Raw genomic sequence first — 18,870 nt, 5'->3', positions numbered from 1 at the left:
TCGCTGATGTCATGGGTGACATGTTGGGGATCGCTGATGTCATGGGTGACATGTTGGGGCTCGTGATGTCATGGGTGACATGTTGGGGCTCGTGATGTCATGGGTGACATGTTGGGGATCGCTGATGTCATGGGTGACATGTTGGGGATCGTGATGTCATGGGTGACATGTTGGGGCTCGTGATGTCATGGGTGACATGTTGGGGATCGCTGATGTCATGGGTGACATGTTGGGGATCGCTGATGTCATGGGTGACATGTTGGGGATCGCTGATGTCATGGGTGACATATTGGGGATCGCTGATGTCATGGGTGACATGTTGGGGATCGCTGATGTCATGGGTGACATATTGGGGCTCGTGATGTCATGGGTGACATGTTGGGGCTCGTGATGTCATGGGTGACATGTTGGGGATCGCTGATGTCATGGGTGACATGTTGGGGATCGCTGATGTCATGGGTGACATGTTGGGGCTCGTGATGTCATGGGTGACATGTTGGGGATCGCTGATGTCATGGGTGACATGTTGGGGCTCGTGATGTCATGGGTGACATGTTGGGGATCGCTGATGTCATGGGTGACATATTGGGGCTCGTGATGTCATGGGTGACATGTTGGGGCTCGTGATGTCATGGGTGACATGTTGGGACTCGTGATGTCATGGGTGACATGTTGGGGCTCGTGATGTCATGGGTGACATGTTGGGGATCGCTGATGTCATGGGTGACATGTTGGGGCTCGTGATGTCATGGGTGACATGTTGGGGCTCGTGATGTCATGGGTGACATGTTGGGGCTCGTGATGTCATGGGTGACATGTTGGGGCTCGTGATGTCATGGGTGACATATTGGGGCTCGTGATGTCATGGGTGACATGTTGGGGATCGCTGATGTCATGGGTGACATGTTGGGGATCGTGATGTCATGGGTGACATGTTGGGGATCGCTGATGTCATGGGTGACATGTTGGGGCTCGTGATGTCATGGGTGACATGTTGGGGCTCGTGATGTCATGGGTGACATGTTGGGGATCGCTGATGTCATGGGTGACATGTTGGGGCTCGTGATGTCATGGGTGACATATTGGGGATCGCTGATGTCATGGGTGACATGTTGGGGATCGCTGATGTCATGGGTGACATGTTGGGGATCGCTGATGTCATGGGTGACATGTTGGGGCTCGTGATGTCATGGGTGACATGTTGGGGCTCGTGATGTCATGGGTGACATGTTGGGGCTCGTGATGTCATGGGTGACATATTGGGGCTCGTGATGTCATGGGTGACATGTTGGGGATCGCTGATGTCATGGGTGACATATTGGGGCTCGTGATGTCATGGGTGACATGTTGGGGATCGCTGATGTCATGGGTGACATGTTGGGGCTCGTGATGTCATGGGTGACATGTTGGGGCTCGTGATGTCATGGGTGACATGTTGGGGCTCGTGATGTCATGGGTGACATGTTGGGGCTCGTGATGTCATGGGTGACATGTTGGGGATTGCTGATGTCATGGGTGACATGTTGGGGCTCGTGATGTCATGGGTGACATGTTGGGGCTCGTGATGTCATGGGTGACATGTTGGGGCTCGTGATGTCACCCACGAGGCTGGAGAAACCAGAAGATGCCCAGAGAGGACCATAATGGAGTCTGAACTGGACTGGTGGACGAACCCCTTGAATATTTGAGTCTGCACCAACCATGGGCCGGTCCTGTCTATAGGTCTTCTGTAAGCTCGGGGGTCCGGGCCCAGTCTGAGTCCGGCTACGAGGGCCCAACTCTGAAGATGGTAACGTGGGAACATGTAGGTCCTTCCCTGGGACTGCCCATGACCACCTAGACCTAGTATGGAAGCCTACGCTCAGCCTACCATTCAGGAGGGTCGCAGGAAATTTGGGACTTTTGGCCACTTTATAATAGTTTGTCCATTACTAGACGATCATGGCGGCTTTTTTCCACAAACAGCGCCCCACTTGTCCACAGGTTGTGTCTGGTATTACGGGACAGCTCCACTGAAGTGCACGGTCTGGAGCTGCAGTACCAGGCCCATCCTGTGGACAGCTGGGGCACTGTTTCTGGAAGTAGGCAGCCATGGATTTGTGATCCAGTCGGGCTCCTTTGTGTGTGTTGGGAGCGGCAGGCGATGATGTCTCTTCTATGTACAAACACCACACACTCCGCCAGGAATGCGCCCGCACCACAACTTCCTCCGTGTCATAGAAAGATGCAGATCTGGCAGAACAGGAAAAGAGTGCAGTCAGCAGCGAGACAGCCAAGACAGCCGAGACAGCCAGGACAGCCGAGACAGCCGAGACAGCCGAGACAGCCGGGACAGCCGAGACAGCCGAGACAGCCAGGACAGCCGAGACAGCCGAGACAGCCGAGACAGCCGGGACAGCCGAGACAGCCGAGACAGCCGAGACAGCCAGGACAGCCGAGACAGCCGAGACAGCCGAGACAGCCGGGACAGCCGAGACAGCCGAGACAGCCGGGACAGCCGAGACAGCCGAGACAGCCGAGACAGCCGGGACAGCCGAGACAGCCGGGACAGCCGAGACAGCCGAGACAGCCGAGACAGCCGGGACAGCCGAGACAGCCGAGACAGCCGAGACAGCCGGGACAGCCGGGACAGCCGAGACAGCCGAGACAGCCGAGACAGCCGGGACAGCCGAGACAGCCGAGACAGCCGGGACAGCCGAGACATCCGAGACAGCCGAGACAGCCGAGACAGCCGAGACAGCCGGGACAGCCGAGACATCCGAGACAGCCGAGACAGCCGAGACAGCCGAGACAGCCGAGACAGCCGGGACAGCCGAGACAGCCGAGACAGCCGGGACAGCCGGGAGAGCCGAGACAGCCGAGACAGCCGGGACAGCCGAGACAGCCGAGACAGCCGAGACAGCCGAGACAGCCAAGACAGCCGGGACAGCCGAGACAGCCGAGACATCCGAGACAGCCGAGACAGCCGAGACAGCCGAGACAGCCGGGACAGCCGAGACAGCCGAGACAGCCGGGACAGCCGAGACATCCGAGACATCCAAGACAGCCGGGACAGCCGAGACAGCCAAGACAGCCGGGACAGCCGAGACAGCCGAGACAGCCGAGACAGCCGAGACAGCCGAGACAGCCGGGACAGCCGAGACAGCCGGGACAGCCGAGACAGCCGGGACAGCCGAGACATCCGAGACATCCAAGACAGCCGAGACAGCCGGGACAGCCGAGACAGCCAAGACAGCCGGGACAGCCGAGACAGCCGAGACAGCCGAGACAGCCGGGACAGCCAAGACATCCAAGACAGCCGAGACAGCCGAGACAGCCGAGACAGCCGAGACAGCCGAGACATCCAAGACAGCCAAGACAGCCGAGACAGCCGAGACAGCCGAGACAGCCGGGACAGCCGAGACAGCCGGGACAGCCGAGACATCCAAGACAGCCGAGACAGCCGAGACAGCCGAGACAGCCGGGACATCCGAGACAGCCGAGACAGCCGGGACATCCGAGACAGCCGAGACAGCCGAGACAGCCGAGACAGCCGGGACAGCCGAGACAGCCGGGACAGCCGAGACATCCAAGACAGCCGAGACAGCCGAGACAGCCGAGACAGCCGGGACAGCCGAGACAGCCGAGACAGCCGAGACAGCCGGGACAGCCGAGACAGCCGAGACAGCCGAGACAGCCGGGACAGCCGAGACAGCTGAGACAGCCGAGACCCCAGGATGCTGACCATACCTTTCTTCTGATGGGCTGACCACAGGGTGGCCTGGACTAGTACAACCCCCAGTCTTGTAGACAGCGCTGTATATGGTGCCTAGAGGCCCCGCTCACATCTATCTATCTATCTATCTCCTATCTATCTATCTATCTATCTATCTCCTATCTATCTATCTCCTATCTATCTATCTATCTCCTATCTATCTATCTATCTATCTATCTATCTATCTATCTATCTATCTCCTATCTATCTATCTCCTATCTATCTATCTATCTATCTATCTATCTATCTCCTATCTATCTATCTATCTATCTATCTATCTATCTCCTATCTATCTATCTATCTATCTCCTATCTATCTATCTATCTATCTATCTATCTATCTCCTATCTATCTATCTCCTATCTATCTATCTATCTCCTATCTATCTATCTATCTATCTATCTATCTATCTATCTATCTCCTATCTATCTATCTATCTATCTATCTCCTATCTATCTATCTATCTATCTATCTATCTATCTCCTATCTATCTATCTCCTATCTATCTATCTATCTCCTATCTATCTATCTATCTATCTATCTATCTATCTATCTATCTCCTATCTATCTATCTATCTATCTATCTATCTATCTCCTATATATCTATCTATCTATCTCCTATCTATCTATCTCCTATCTATCTATCTATCTATCTATCTATCTCCTATCTATCTATCTCCTATCTATCTATCTATCTATCTATCTCCTATCTATCTATCTATCTATCTATCTATCTATCTATCTCCTATCGATCTATCTATCTATCTATCTATCTATCTATCTATCTATCTATCTCCTATCTATCTATCTATCTATCTATCTATCTATCTCCTATCTATCTATCTATCTCCTATCTATCTATCTATCTCCTATCTATCTATCTATCTCCTATCTATCTATCTATCTCCTATCTATCTATCTATCTATCTATCTATCTATCTATCTATCTATCTATCTATCTATCTCCTATCTATCTATCTATCTATCTCCTATCTATCTATCTATCTATCTATCTATCTATCTATCTATCTTCTATCTATCTATCTATCTATCTATCTATCTCCTATCTATCTATCTCCTATCTATCTATCTATCTATCTATCTATCTATCTATCTATCTCCTATCTATCTATCTATCTATCTATCTATCTATCTATCTATCTCCTATCTATCTATCTATCTATCTCCTATCTATCTATCTATCTATCTATCTATCTCCTATCTATCTATCTATCTATCTATCTATCTATCTATCTCCTATCTATCTATCTATCTATCTATCTATCTATCTATCTATCTATCTATCTATCTCCTATCTATCTATCTATCTCCTATCTATCTATCTATCTATCTATCTCCTATCTATCTATCTCCTATCTATCTATCTATCTATCTATCTATCTATCTATCTATCTATCTCCTATCTATCTATCTATCTATCTATCTATCTATCTCCTATCTATCTATCTATCTATCTATCTATCTATCTATCTATCTATCTATCTCCTATCTATCTATCTATCTATCTATCTATCTATCTATCTATCTATCTATCTCCTATCTATCTATCTATCTATCTATCTATCTATCTATCTATCTCCTATCTATCTATCTATCTATCTATCTATCTATCTATCTATCTATCTATCTCCTATCTATCTATCTATCTATCTATCTATCTATCTATCTCCTATCTATCTATCTATCTATCTATCTATCTATCTATCTATCTATCTATCTATGTTAGGGCTCGTTCACACGGTGTAACGTGCCGCGTGATGTGGCACGTGTACGCCGCGTGACCCTTTGCTTGCCGTACACGCTCCCATTCATTTCAATGGGAGCGGGGATCGTATGCGCCGCGCTAGTTTGCGGCCGTTAATAAATGCTACCCTAACATTGGGTAACTTGTGGTAGTGTGTATTATATGGGCACTATATGGCGGTGTTATGTGCCTTGTATATGGCGGTGTTATGTGCCTTGTATATGGCGGTGTTATGTACCTTGTATATGGCGGTGTTATGTGCCTTGTATACGGCGGTGTTATGTGCCTTGTATACGGCGGTGTTATGTGCCTTGTATATGGCGGTGTTATGTGCCTTGTATATGGCGGTGTTATGTACCTTGTATATGGCGGTGTTATGTGCCTTGTATATGGCGGTGTTATGTACCTTGTATATGGCGGTGTTATGTACCTTGTATATGGCGGTGTTATGTGCCTTGTATATGGCGGTATTATGTGCCTTGTATATGGCGGTGTTATGTGGCTTGTATATGGCGGTGTTATGTGCCTTGTATATGGCGGTGTTATGTGCCTTGTATATGGCGGTGTTATGTACCTTGTATATGGCGGTGTTATGTGGCTTGTATATGGCGGTGTTATGTGGCTTGTATATGGCGGTGTTATGTGGCTTGTATATGGCGGTGTTATGTGCCTTGTATATGGCGGTGTTATGTACCTTGTATATGGCGGTGTTATGTGCCTTGTATATGGCGGTGTTATGTGGCTTGTATATGGCGGTGTTATGTACCTTGTATATGGCGGTGTTATGTGCCTTGTATATGGCAGTGTTATGTGGCTTGTATATGGCGGTGTTATGTGCCTTGTATATGGCGGTGTTATGTGGCTTGTATATGGCAGTGTTATGTGGCTTGTATACGGCGGTGTTATGTGCCTTGTATATGGCGGTGTTATGTGCCTTGTATATGGCGGTGTTATGTGGCTTGTATATGGTGGTGTTATGTGGCTTGTATATGGCGGTGTTATGTGCCTTGTATATGGCGGTGTTATGTGCCTTGTATATGGCGGTGTTATTTGGCTTGTATATGGCGGTGTTATGTGGCTTGTATATGGCAGTGTTATGTGGCTTGTATACGGCGGTGTTATGTGCCTTGTATACGGCGGTGTTATGTGCCTTGTATATGGCGGTGTTATGTGCCTTGTATATGGCGGTGTTATGTGCCTTGTATATGGCGGTGTTATGTGCCTTGTATATGGCGGTGTTATGTACCTTGTATATGGCGGTGTTATGTGGCTTGTATATGGCGGTGTTATGTGCCTTGTATATGGCGGTGTTATGTGCCTTGTATATGGCGGTGTTATGTACCTTGTATATGGCGGTGTTATGTGGCTTGTATATGGCGGTGTTATGTACCTTGTATATGGCGGTGTTATGTACCTTGTATATGGCGGTGTTATGTGGCTTGTATATGGCGGTGTTATGTGGCTTGTATATGGCGGTGTTATGTACCTTGTATATGGCGGTGTTATGTGCCTTGTATATGGCGGTGTTATGTGGCTTGTATATGGCGGTGTTATGTGCCTTGTATATGGTGGTGTTATGTGCCTTGTATATGGCGGTATTATGTGCCTTGTATATGGCGGTGTTATGTGGCTTGTATATGGTGGTGTTATGTGGCTTGTATATGGCGGTGTTATGTACCTTGTATATGGCAGTGTTATGTGCCTTGTATATGGCGGTGTTATGTGCCTTGTATATGGCGGTATTATGTGCCTTGTATATGGCGGTGTTATGTGGCTTGTATATGGCGGTGTTATGTACCTTGTATATGGCGGTGTTATGTGCCTTGTATATGGCGGTATTATGTGCCTTGTATATGGCGGTGTTATGTGGCTTGTATATGGCGGTGTTATGTGCCTTGTATATGGCGGTGTTATGTGCCTTGTATATGGCGGTGTTATGTGCCTTGTATATGGCGGTGTTATGTACCTTGTATATGGCGGTGTTATGTACCTTGTATATGGCGGTGTTATGTGGCTTGTATATGGCGGTGTTATGTGCCTTGTATATGGCGGTGTTATGTGGCTTGTATATGGCGGTGTTATGTGCCTTGTATATGGTGGTGTTATGTGGCTTGTATATGGCGGTGTTATGTGCCTTGTATATGGCAGTGTTATGTGCCTTGTATATGGCGGTGTTATGTGGCTTGTATATGGCGGTGTTATGTGCCTTGTATATGGCGGTGTTATGTGCCTTGTATATGGCGGTGTTATGTGGCTTGTATATGGCGGTGTTATGTGGCTTGTATATGGCGGTGTTATGTGCCTTGTATATGGTGGTGTTATGTGCCTTGTATATGGCGGTATTATGTGCCTTGTATATGGCGGTGTTATGTGGCTTGTATATGGTGGTGTTATGTGGCTTGTATATGGCGGTGTTATGTACCTTGTATATGGCAGTGTTATGTGCCTTGTATATGGCGGTGTTATGTGCCTTGTATATGGCGGTATTATGTGCCTTGTATATGGCGGTGTTATGTGGCTTGTATATGGCGGTGTTATGTACCTTGTATATGGCGGTGTTATGTGCCTTGTATATGGCGGTATTATGTGCCTTGTATATGGCGGTGTTATGTGGCTTGTATATGGCGGTGTTATGTGGCTTGTATATGGCGGTGTTATGTGCCTTGTATACGGCGGTGTTATGTGCCTTGTATATGGCGGTGTTATGTGCCTTGTATATGGCGGTATTATGTGCCTTGTATATGGCGGTGTTATGTGGCTTGTATATGGCGGTGTTATGTGCCTTGTATATGGCGGTGTTATGTGCCTTGTATATGGCGGTGTTATGTGGCTTGTATATGGCGGTGTTATGTACCTTGTATATGGCGGTGTTATGTGGCTTGTATATGGCGGTGTTATGTGCCTTGTATATGGCGGTATTATGTGTCTTGTATATGGCGGTGTTATGTGGCTTGTATATGGCGGTGTTATGTGGCTTGTATACGGCGGTGTTATGTGGCTTATATATGGCGGTGTTATGTGGCTTGTATATGGCGGTGTTATGTACCTTGTATATGGCGGTGTTATGTGCCTTGTATATGGCGGTTTTATGTGCCTTGTATATGGCGGTGTTATGTGGCTTGTATATGGTGGTGTTATGTACCTTGTATATGGCGGTGTTATGTACCTTGTATATGGCGGTGTTATGTGCCTTGTATATGGCGGTATTATGTGCCTTGTATATGGCGGTTTTATGTGGCTTGTATATGGCGGTATCATGTGCCTTGTATATGGCGGTATTATGTGCCTTGTATATGGCGGTGTTATGTGGCTTGTATATGGCGGTGTTATGTACCTTGTATATGGCGGTGTTATGTGCCTTGTATATGGCGGTGTTATGTGCCTTGTATATGGCGGTGTTATGTACCTTGTATATGGCGGTGTTATGTGGCTTGTATATGGCGGTGTTATGTGCCTTGTATATGGCGGTGTTATGTACCTTGTATATGGCGGTGTTATGTGCCTTGTATATGGCGGTGTTATGTGCCTTGTATATGGCGGTGTTATGTACCTTGTATATGGCGGTGTTATGTGGCTTGTATATGGCGGTGTTATGTGGCTTGTATATGGCGGTGTTATGTACCTTGTATATGGCGGTGTTATGTGCCTTGTATATGGCGGTGTTATGTACCTTGTATATGGCGGTGTTATGTACCTTGTATATGGCGGTGTTATGTGCCTTGTATATGGCAGTGTTATGTGCCTTGTATATGGCGGTGTTATGTGCCTTGTATATGGCGGTGTTATGTACCTTGTATATGGCGGTGTTATGTGGCTTGTATATGGCGGTGTTATGTGGCTTGTATATGGCGGTGTTATGTGGCTTCTATATGGCGGTGTTATGTGGCTTGTATATGGCGGTGTTATGTGCCTTGTATATGGCGGTGTTATGTGCCTTGTATATGGCGGTGTTATGTACCTTGTATATGGCGGTGTTATGTGCCTTGTATATGGCGGTATTATGTGCCTTGTATATGGCGGTGTTATGTGGCTTGTATATGGCGGTGTTATGTGGCTTGTATATGGCGGTGTTATGTGCCTTGTATATGGCGGTGTTATGTGCCTTGTATATGGCAGTGTTATGTGGCTTGTATATGGCGGTGTTATGTGCCTTGTATATGGCGGTGTTATGTGCCTTGTATATGGCAGTGTTATGTGGCTTGTATATGGCGGTGTTATGTGCCTTGTATATGGCGGTATTATGTGCCTTGTATATGGCGGTGTTATGTGCCTTGTATATGGCGGTGTTATGTGGCTTGTATATGGCGGTGTTATGTGGCTTGTATATGGCGGTGTTATGTGAACTCCCTGCATGTTACTGCCCACCATGCCCCATATTACTGCCCTCTTCTCATATGGCAGCCGGACCTCGGGCCCCCTCATGCTCCAGGGCCCCAATGTGACCGAGGCTCAGGATGACAGACATAGAAACATCTTATTTTATAAAGTACAAAAGCCCAAACTGCGGGGCCGACGTGAGGACATGGCTGTGTCTTGAGATGCGGCCCAGGCTGTAAGAAGGAACACTCCTAAATGTAGGCGAGAAGTGAGGCCTGACACCACGACCTGGCCGTGACCGCGTAATCCTTCTGTAGTCAGACCCACCTCGCGGATCCCAGTAACCCCGGGAGACCTACAGAAGGATGGACTTCGGCCTACAGACCCGTCTCACACTCCGCACGTTCACCGGCACACCCAGCCCACAGGGGAGCGCCTAGGCCGAAACATCCTGTATACATAGCACTGGAGTAGTACATATGGTCCGGGGCGAGGATTGGGGCAGGGTCGCCACGTCAAATATCTGGGGCCCACACAGTCAAATAGTCCCCCCGCCCGGTATACCGCCCATCCTCCAGAGCGTAACCCTAGCTTGGACTTTTGTGGGCAACGGTGAGAGGGACAAACAGGCCATATGAGGGCTGTGACACTACCAGGCCCCATATTTGTTAGCGTACCCTCCCTATTAACCTACGGACCCGGGCACCTGTACGGCCCTAATAGATACATTTCCAGGAGGGATAACAGAGGGACAATACACTGCAGCTTGTACATCACATGTCCGCGTCTCTTATTTTATGGGGTTTTATTCCAGCAGTTCCGGCTCCTCCGCCCCATATGAGGGCCGGTTATAGATTTGGCTTCAGTCTGAGACATGTCATTGCAGGGCGCCCATGGTCCTTGTATCTGCCAATGTCTCTGATCATCCCCCGACGTTCCAGTTGCGGAGCAGCGCTCATCTCACTCTCTGCCAAGCAGTTCATCTGATTCCTCTCAGTGGCCGCGCCCTTTTCTTCCCCACTTATTGTCACTCTGACCATGGCAGATTGTGACAGGCCAGCATGGAGGACTGGAAAAGGTCACTGTGTGGAGTCAATGCGGCTAGTGGGAGGCCGGGCTGGGTGGTGCGGGCGATGGCAACGCTTCAGGCCCTCCTCCCCCATAACATAATGAGTCCCCCGCCACTCCACGTCCGGGCGGGCCGCCCGCGTGCTCATTCACATTGTAGAAGAAGACGAGTGATGGAGACATCGGGTTGTCACACAGGCCAGGAACAAGCTGCCACCCCACTGGAGCGGAAAGACATTGCGGATGCCTCAATCTGAGCATTGTTCCCAGCAACAGGACGCTCATTGTCTGCGCTCTCCGGACACATCTTGGCGGCCGCCCCGACAAGGCTCATCACATGGTCGGCATCTGGAGAATGTCTTAGAGTATTCTTGTATTGGAGCCGCGCTCCACTCATGTGCCCTCCGCTCCGACCATAAGACCCGGCCTCCATCCAACCAGCAGACATGGACCATAGTGGGTGCCCAGACAAGGGGAGAGGCGAGGCCCAGCCTTAGCGCGCCAAGAACCTACAGAGGACTCCACAATCCAGAGGACATAGACCTGGCCCAAGGATACCTGGAGGGGTCACAAGGTCAGGGGACCTTTCACCTTCAGAGGTCCAGACTTGTGCGCCAAGATGACCAAAGTCTATTTCCCAGTCCATTATCACCTGCCAGAAGTTATATCTTACTGCTGGCCACGACCAGTAGGACTGACCCTGACTCCATTGCTGCCCCCTGTTCCTTGCTCGGCTGACCCCTTCTGACCTCCGAGGCGGCGCTGCTTGTCCTGACCAGTCGCTTGGCTCTCCGACTCTGACTGTATTCCTCCAGCCCTGACCTCTGCCCAACCCGACTCCTCTCCTGACTGATCCCCTGGGTGTGAAACCTTAGATAACACCACCCCAGAGTACCCCAGCATTGGTCCACAACACCCACTGCGTGTCACATAGGGGGCGCCATGTACACTAGATAGATGAGGTCTGGTGAGATTGAAGATAAAGTCCTCTGTATGGCCCCACTCATGGCCCTCCTGTCCTCTGGCACTGGGACAGTAGAAGTCTATTGTAGTGAGGTCATTGCGATGACATCATTACTGCAGAATGTAGCCTATATGTAGTATATAATAAGCCTTGTCATCCATACGATGCGTTATATTCCCTGTATACTCCCTCCCCATAGCTTCTCTGCCAAATGTACATCTGCTTGTTCCCCCTCCTGTCCCAAATGTCCAGAAATCAGAGTCTAAGAACAGAGAACGGCCGGAGATGTCCAGGAATAGACCCGTATAGACCCGTATAGGCCCATATAGACCCGTATAGGCCCGTATAGACCCGTATAGGCCTGTATAGGCCCGTATAGACCCGTATAGTCCCGTATAGACCCGTATAGACCCGTATAGGCCCGTATAGACCCGTATAGGCCGGTATAGACCCGTATAGTCCCGTATAGACCAGTATAGTCCCGTATAGTCCCGTATAGGCCCGTATAGTCCCGTATAGACCCGTATAGTCCCGTATAGGCCTCACTGAGCCGGAGACTGCTCCACCAGTATACAATAGCATCCAAAGCGAATATATGGCCTCAACCATTGCAATCAACATCTCTATAGGTGTCCAGCTAAGGTGACTATACAGAACTGGCAGACATGTGCTTGTAGAGGAACACACTGAAGTATATGGAAGAACACACTGAAGTATACAGAAGAACACACTGAAGTATATGAAAGAATGCACTGAAGTATACAGAGGAACACATTGAAGTATATGGAGGGACCCACTGAAGTATACGGAGGAACACAATAAAGTATATGGAGGGACCCACTGAAGTATACGGAGGAACACAATGAAGTATACAGAGGAACACACTGAAGTATACAGAGGAACACACTGAAGTATACAGAGGAACACAATGAAGTATACGGAAGAACATACTGAAATATATGGAAGGACCCACTGAAGTATACAGAGGAACACAATGAAGTATACAGAGGAACACACTGAAGTATACAGAGGAACACGCTGAAGTACACGGAGGGACCCACTGAAGTATACCGAGGAACCCACTGAAATATATGGAGGGACCCACTGAAGTATACAGAGGAAAACAATGAAGTATATGGAGGAACCCACTGAAGTATACAGAGGAACACAATGAAGTATACAGAGGAACACACTGAAGTACACGGAGAGACCCACTGAAGTATACGGAGGAACACACTGAAATATATGGAGGGACCCACTGAAGTATACAGAGGAAAACAATGAAGTATACAGAGGAACAACCCATTGAGGTATACAGAGGAACACAATGAAGTATATGAAGGAACACATTGAAGTATACGGAGAAACGCACTGAAGTATATGGAGGAACCCACTGAAGTATACGGAGAAACACACTGAAATATATGGAGGGACCCACTGAAGTATACAGAGGGAAAACAAAGAAGTATACAGAGGAACACACTGAAGTATACAGAGGAACAACCCATTGAGGTATACGGAGGAACACACTGAAGTATACAGAGGAACCCACAAGTATATGGAGGAACACAATGAAGTATACAGAGGAACCCACAAGTATATGGAGGAACAAAATGAAGTATACGGAGGAAAACAATGCAGTATACGGAGGAACACACTAAAGTATACAGAGGAACGCACTGAAGTATATGAAGGAACACATTGAAGTATATGGAGAAATGCACTGAAGTATACAGAGGAACCCACTGAAGTATATGGAGGAACCCACAAGTATATAGCGGAGCACACTGAAGTATACGGAGGAACCCACAAGGCATACGCCATAACCAGCACCAGCCTGGAGCAGCTAACCAATCAGGTAACTCTCTCCATTGGGGTCACCTGACCTGATCGATCAGCTATGAGGGGCTGGGGGGAAGGGGCTGGATCTTTTTGGCCTCACATGGCTCTCTGAAGCCTCCTGACTAGCAGCCGGCACGCGGCGGCGGCGGGTAAACATACAGACCTTCCAGGCTTTTCATTCCTGTGGTGACTACTCACCCCCCGCGCAGACACTGGACGGCTCCGCAGCCAGAATCTCAATGCAGAACTTCTTCAGGATCTGAAAGAAGAAGAAGAAGCAGCTCTCTGTCTGACATGTCCTGGCAGCCGAGGTGACGTCATAGAAAAAGATCTCCATGACCGCCGCTCCGGGCCAACAAGACGGTCTTCTCCCCCTCGCCCGGGCTCAAGACCCGGGGACATGCTCACATATATAGAGACCTTAAAGGGGTTCTCCGGGGAGACCTTATAGACCAGGTCATGTGACCAGCCCCCGGGCGCTCCGACCCCTCTCCCGTATTCACAGGTCGTTACCGCCACTATATTAAAGACTCCGCGGAGAACCCCTTTAATAGAACCAGTCTCTGAGGCACCTTTAAAGTGACCACATTTCGGTCCAGTTGTATTAGAATATATGGCCGCCATGGTGGTGGGGGAGCAGTCATGTCTGGTCCAGAGAGATACACCCGAGTGGCGGTATTACAGGTTTATACTCACTGAGTTGATGACGCCATGTAGGGCCTGGAATCCGCCAGTCACCGGGAACACGTGGTCGAGGCTGTCGGCGATGGTGGAGAGCTGAGGAGGGACAGAGACGTCATCCAGGACTTACTATGCGGTATTACATCTATACATCACAACATGACACGAGGCGGCACCCCAAACTATCCGCGGAGGGATCACTGCGTACAATAGAGCTGGGGCTGGGAAACATCTAAGGGACCAAACACCTAGGACCTCTGGAGTAACATGAACCCCAAACCACCCAATATTTAGTAACGGTGTCTGGTGGTAATATCTGGGAACTGAATTGCAGTTATATATGGCAGTATTATTCATATACTGCAGGGAAATATTACTAAGACACTGTATAGCGGTATTATTTAGAGCCAGCATGACAGGTTTCTGACTGTTGCACATTGAAAGACAGTATTGTGAGCGCAGATTGTGGAAGCTTTATATAAGCATTATACGGTATTATAAGACAGCTGTATAGCACTATATGGTAGTATTATTTGGATACTGGGTAGAGATATTATTCAGTTACTATAGGACAGTATTATTTACATAAGGTATAGCAGTTTTAGACAATTTTCTTTGGCCAGGGAATGGCAGTATTATGTGGTCTGTATAAGATAGATGTGTACCACCATATAGTAGTATTATTTGGGTACTGTATGGAGGTATAATATAGGTGTTATATGGCAGTATTATGTGGTCTGTATAAGATAGATGTGTAAAACCATATAGTAGTATTATTTGAGTACTGTATGGAGGTATAATATAGGTGTTATATGGCAGTATTATGTGGTCTGTATAAGACAGATGTGTAACACCATATAGTAGTATTATTTGGGTACTGTATGGAGGTATAATGTAGATGTATGGCAGTATTATGTGGTCTGTATAAGATAGATGTGTAACACCATATAGTAGTATTATTTGGGTACTGTATGGAGGTATAATGTAGATGTACGGCAGTATTATGTGGTCTGTATAAGATAGATGTGTAACATCATATAGAAGTATTATTTGGGTACTGTATGGAGGTATAATATAGGTGTTATATGGCAGTATTATGTGGTCTGTAATAGATGTGTAACACCATATAGTAGTATTATTTGGGTACTGTATAGAGGTATAATATGGGTGTTATATGGCAGTATTATGTGGTCTGTAATAGATGTGTAACACCATATAGTAGTATTATTTGCGTACTGTATGGAGATATAATGTAGGTGTTATATGGCAGTATTATGTGGTCTGTATAAGACAGATGTGTAACACCATATAGTAGTATTATTTGGGTACTGTATGGAGGTATAATATAGGTGTTATATGGCAGTATTATGTGGTCTGTAATAGATGTGTAACACCATATAGTAGTATTATTTGGGTACTGTATAGAGGTATAATATGGGTGTTATATGGCAGTATTAAGTGGTCTGTATAAGATTAGTTGTGTAACACCATATAGTAGTATTATTTGCGTACTGTATGGAGATATAATGTAGGTGTTATATGGCAGTATTATGTGGTCTGTATAAGATAGATGTGTAACACCATATAGAAGTATTATTTGGGTACTGTATGGAGGTATAATGTAGATGTATGGCAGTATTATGTGGTCTGTATAAGATAGTTGTGTACCACCATATAGTAGTATTATTTGGGTACTGTATGGAGGTATAATATAGGTGTTATATGGCAGTATTATGTGGTCTGTATAAGACAGATGTGTAACACCATATAGTAGTATTATTTGGGTACTGTATGGAGGTATAATATAGGTGTTATATGGCAGTATTATGTGGTCTGTATAAGATAGATGTGTAACATCATATAGTAGTATTATTTGGGTACTGTATGGAGGTATAATGTAGGTGTTATATGGCAGTATTATGTGGTATGTATAAGACAGATGTGTAACACCATATAGTAGTATTATTTGGGTACTGTATGGAGGTATAATATAGGTGTTATATGGCAGTATTATATGGTCTGTATAAGACAGATGTGTAACACCATATAGTAGTATTATTTGGGTACTGTATGGAGGTATAATGTAGATGTACGGCAGTATTATGTGGTCTGTATAAGATAGATGTGTAACATCATATAGAAGTATTATTTGGGTACTGTATGGAGGTATAATATAGGTGTTATATGGCAGTATTATGTGGTATGTATAAGACAGATGTGTAACACCATATAGTAGTATTATTTGGGTACTGTATGGAGGTATAATGTAGATGTACGGCAGTATTATGTGGTCTGTATAAGATAGATGTGTACCACCATATAGTAGTATTATTTGGGTACTGTATGGAGGTATAATGTAGATGTACGGCAGTATTATGTGGTCTGTAATAGATGTGTAACACCATATAGTAGTATTATTTGGGTACTGTATAGAGGTATAATATGGGTGTTATATGGCAGTATTAAGTGGTCTGTATAAGATTAGTTGTGTAACACCATATAGTAGTATTATTTGGGTACTGTATGGAGGTATAATGTAGATGTATGGCAGTATTATGTGGTCTGTATAAGATAGATGTGTAAAACTATATAGTAGTATTATTTGGGTACTGTATAGAGGTATAATATGGGTGTTATATGGCAGTATTAAGTGGTCTGTATAAGATTAGTTGTGTAACACCATATAGTAGTATTATTTGGGTACTGTATGGAGGTATAATGTAGATGTATGGCAGTATTATGTGGTCTGTATAAGATAGATGTGTAAAACCATATAGTAGTATTATTTGCGTACTGTATGGAGATATAATGTAGGTGTTATATGGCAGTATTATGTGGTCTGTATAAGATAGATGTGTAACACCATATAGTAGTATTATTTGGGTACTGTATGGAGGTATAATGTAGATGTATGGCAGTATTATGTGGTCTGTATAAGATAGATGTGTAAAACCATATAGTAGTATTATTTGCGTACTGTATGGAGATATAATGTAGGTGTTATATGGCAGTATTATGTGGTCTGTATAAGATAGATGTGTAACACCATATAGTAGTATTATTTGGGTACTGTATGGAGGTATAATGTAGATGTATGGCAGTATTATGTGGTCTGTATAAGATAGTTGTGTACCACCATATAGTAGTATTATTTGGGTACTGTATGGAGGTATAATATAGGTGTTATATGGCAGTATTATGTGGTCTGTATAAGACAGATGTGTAACACCATATAGTAGTATTATTTGGGTACTGTATGGAGGTATAATGTAGATGTATGGCAGTATTATGTGGTCTGTATAAGATAGTTGTGTACCACCATATAGTAGTATTATTTGGGTACTGTATGGAGGTATAATATAGGTGTTATATGGCAGTATTATGTGGTCTGTATAAGACAGATGTGTAACACCATATAGTAGTATTATTTGGGTACTGTATGGAGGTATAATGTAGATGTATGGCAGTATTATGTGGTCTGTATAAGATAGATGTGTAACAGCATATAGTAGTATTATTTGGGTACTGTATGGAGGTATAATGTAGATGTATGGCAGTATTATGTGGTCTGTATAAGATTAGTTGTGTAACACCATATAGTAGTATTATTTGGGTACTGTATGGAGGTATAATGTAGATGTATGGCAGTATTATTTTTACGTGAGCAGATTTATCTAACATCCTCCATATAAGACACTAAACCCCAATACCGTCCTGCTTACTGCCATATTTCTGTTTTTAGTAAGTGCCCCCCCCCCCCTGGACATACAGACAATGTATAGCGGGGCAGTGGTAGCGGTGGATGTTATTTCTGTATAATAATATCCTGCCCCGGGTGCCCCCGCCCCCATCTGATGATGACAGTCTGGCTGTTTCCATCCTGTCGGTGTCCATGTAGATCTGCCTCACTGCCCTCGGCTGCCGCTGTCCCTCTGCTTCATATCAGCCATTCAGACTTCAGGATCTATTGAACGGAACGTGGAATGAAGGCGAATCCTACAAGATGGGGACAAATGAGCAGCAGCGGGGACTCCTGCAGCGCAAACCAAAGGGCGTAGAAATGTGCAACAAACTGTACGTGGAAGGATAGTGGCAGAGGTATGGCGGCGCAGAGAAGCTCGCACCCTCCAAGTCAGCGCTATGAGGGTGACAGCTGATTTACATAAAGGCACGAGGCCAGTGAAGGGTTACCATGCCTAGAGTGACGCCATACTGTATACAACAAAGGCTGTGCAAATAAATTATACCGCAATATAATGTGAGTAATACCTGCATTCATAGCTAAATACTACTGCAATACAGTGCTCAATACTGCCATATATTGTCCACAAAATACGGACATTTCACAAATCATAAATAACACTTTACTATGGTGAACACTACAATACACTACAATACACCACAATACACCACAATACACCACAATACACTACAATACACCACAATACACCACAATACACCACAATACACTACAATACAC

The 18,870-nt window shown here is 46.0% G+C and overlaps 1 protein-coding gene across 1 annotated transcript in view; it reads right to left on the bottom strand.

Annotated features, from left to right (window-relative positions):
- ANTXRL (ANTXR like) overlaps window positions 1-18,870 on the bottom strand; it is a 108,360-nt gene that overhangs the window by 41,202 nt on the left and 48,288 nt on the right. Inside the window, exons 8-9 of the mRNA XM_075288373.1 lie at window positions 14,406-14,486; window positions 13,908-13,968 (exon numbers count right to left, since the gene is read on the bottom strand). Coding sequence (XP_075144474.1) covers window positions 13,908-13,968; window positions 14,406-14,486 — 142 coding nt within the window. The remainder of the gene's footprint in view (window positions 1-13,907; window positions 13,969-14,405; window positions 14,487-18,870) is intronic.

The sequence above is a fragment of the Leptodactylus fuscus genome, chromosome 10 (genome assembly GCF_031893055.1).
Source record: "Leptodactylus fuscus isolate aLepFus1 chromosome 10, aLepFus1.hap2, whole genome shotgun sequence".
NCBI classification, from domain to species: domain Eukaryota; kingdom Metazoa; phylum Chordata; class Amphibia; order Anura; family Leptodactylidae; genus Leptodactylus; species Leptodactylus fuscus.
The sequence above is the reverse complement of the archived record's forward strand: the minus strand, read 5'-3'. Positions and strand labels throughout refer to the sequence as shown.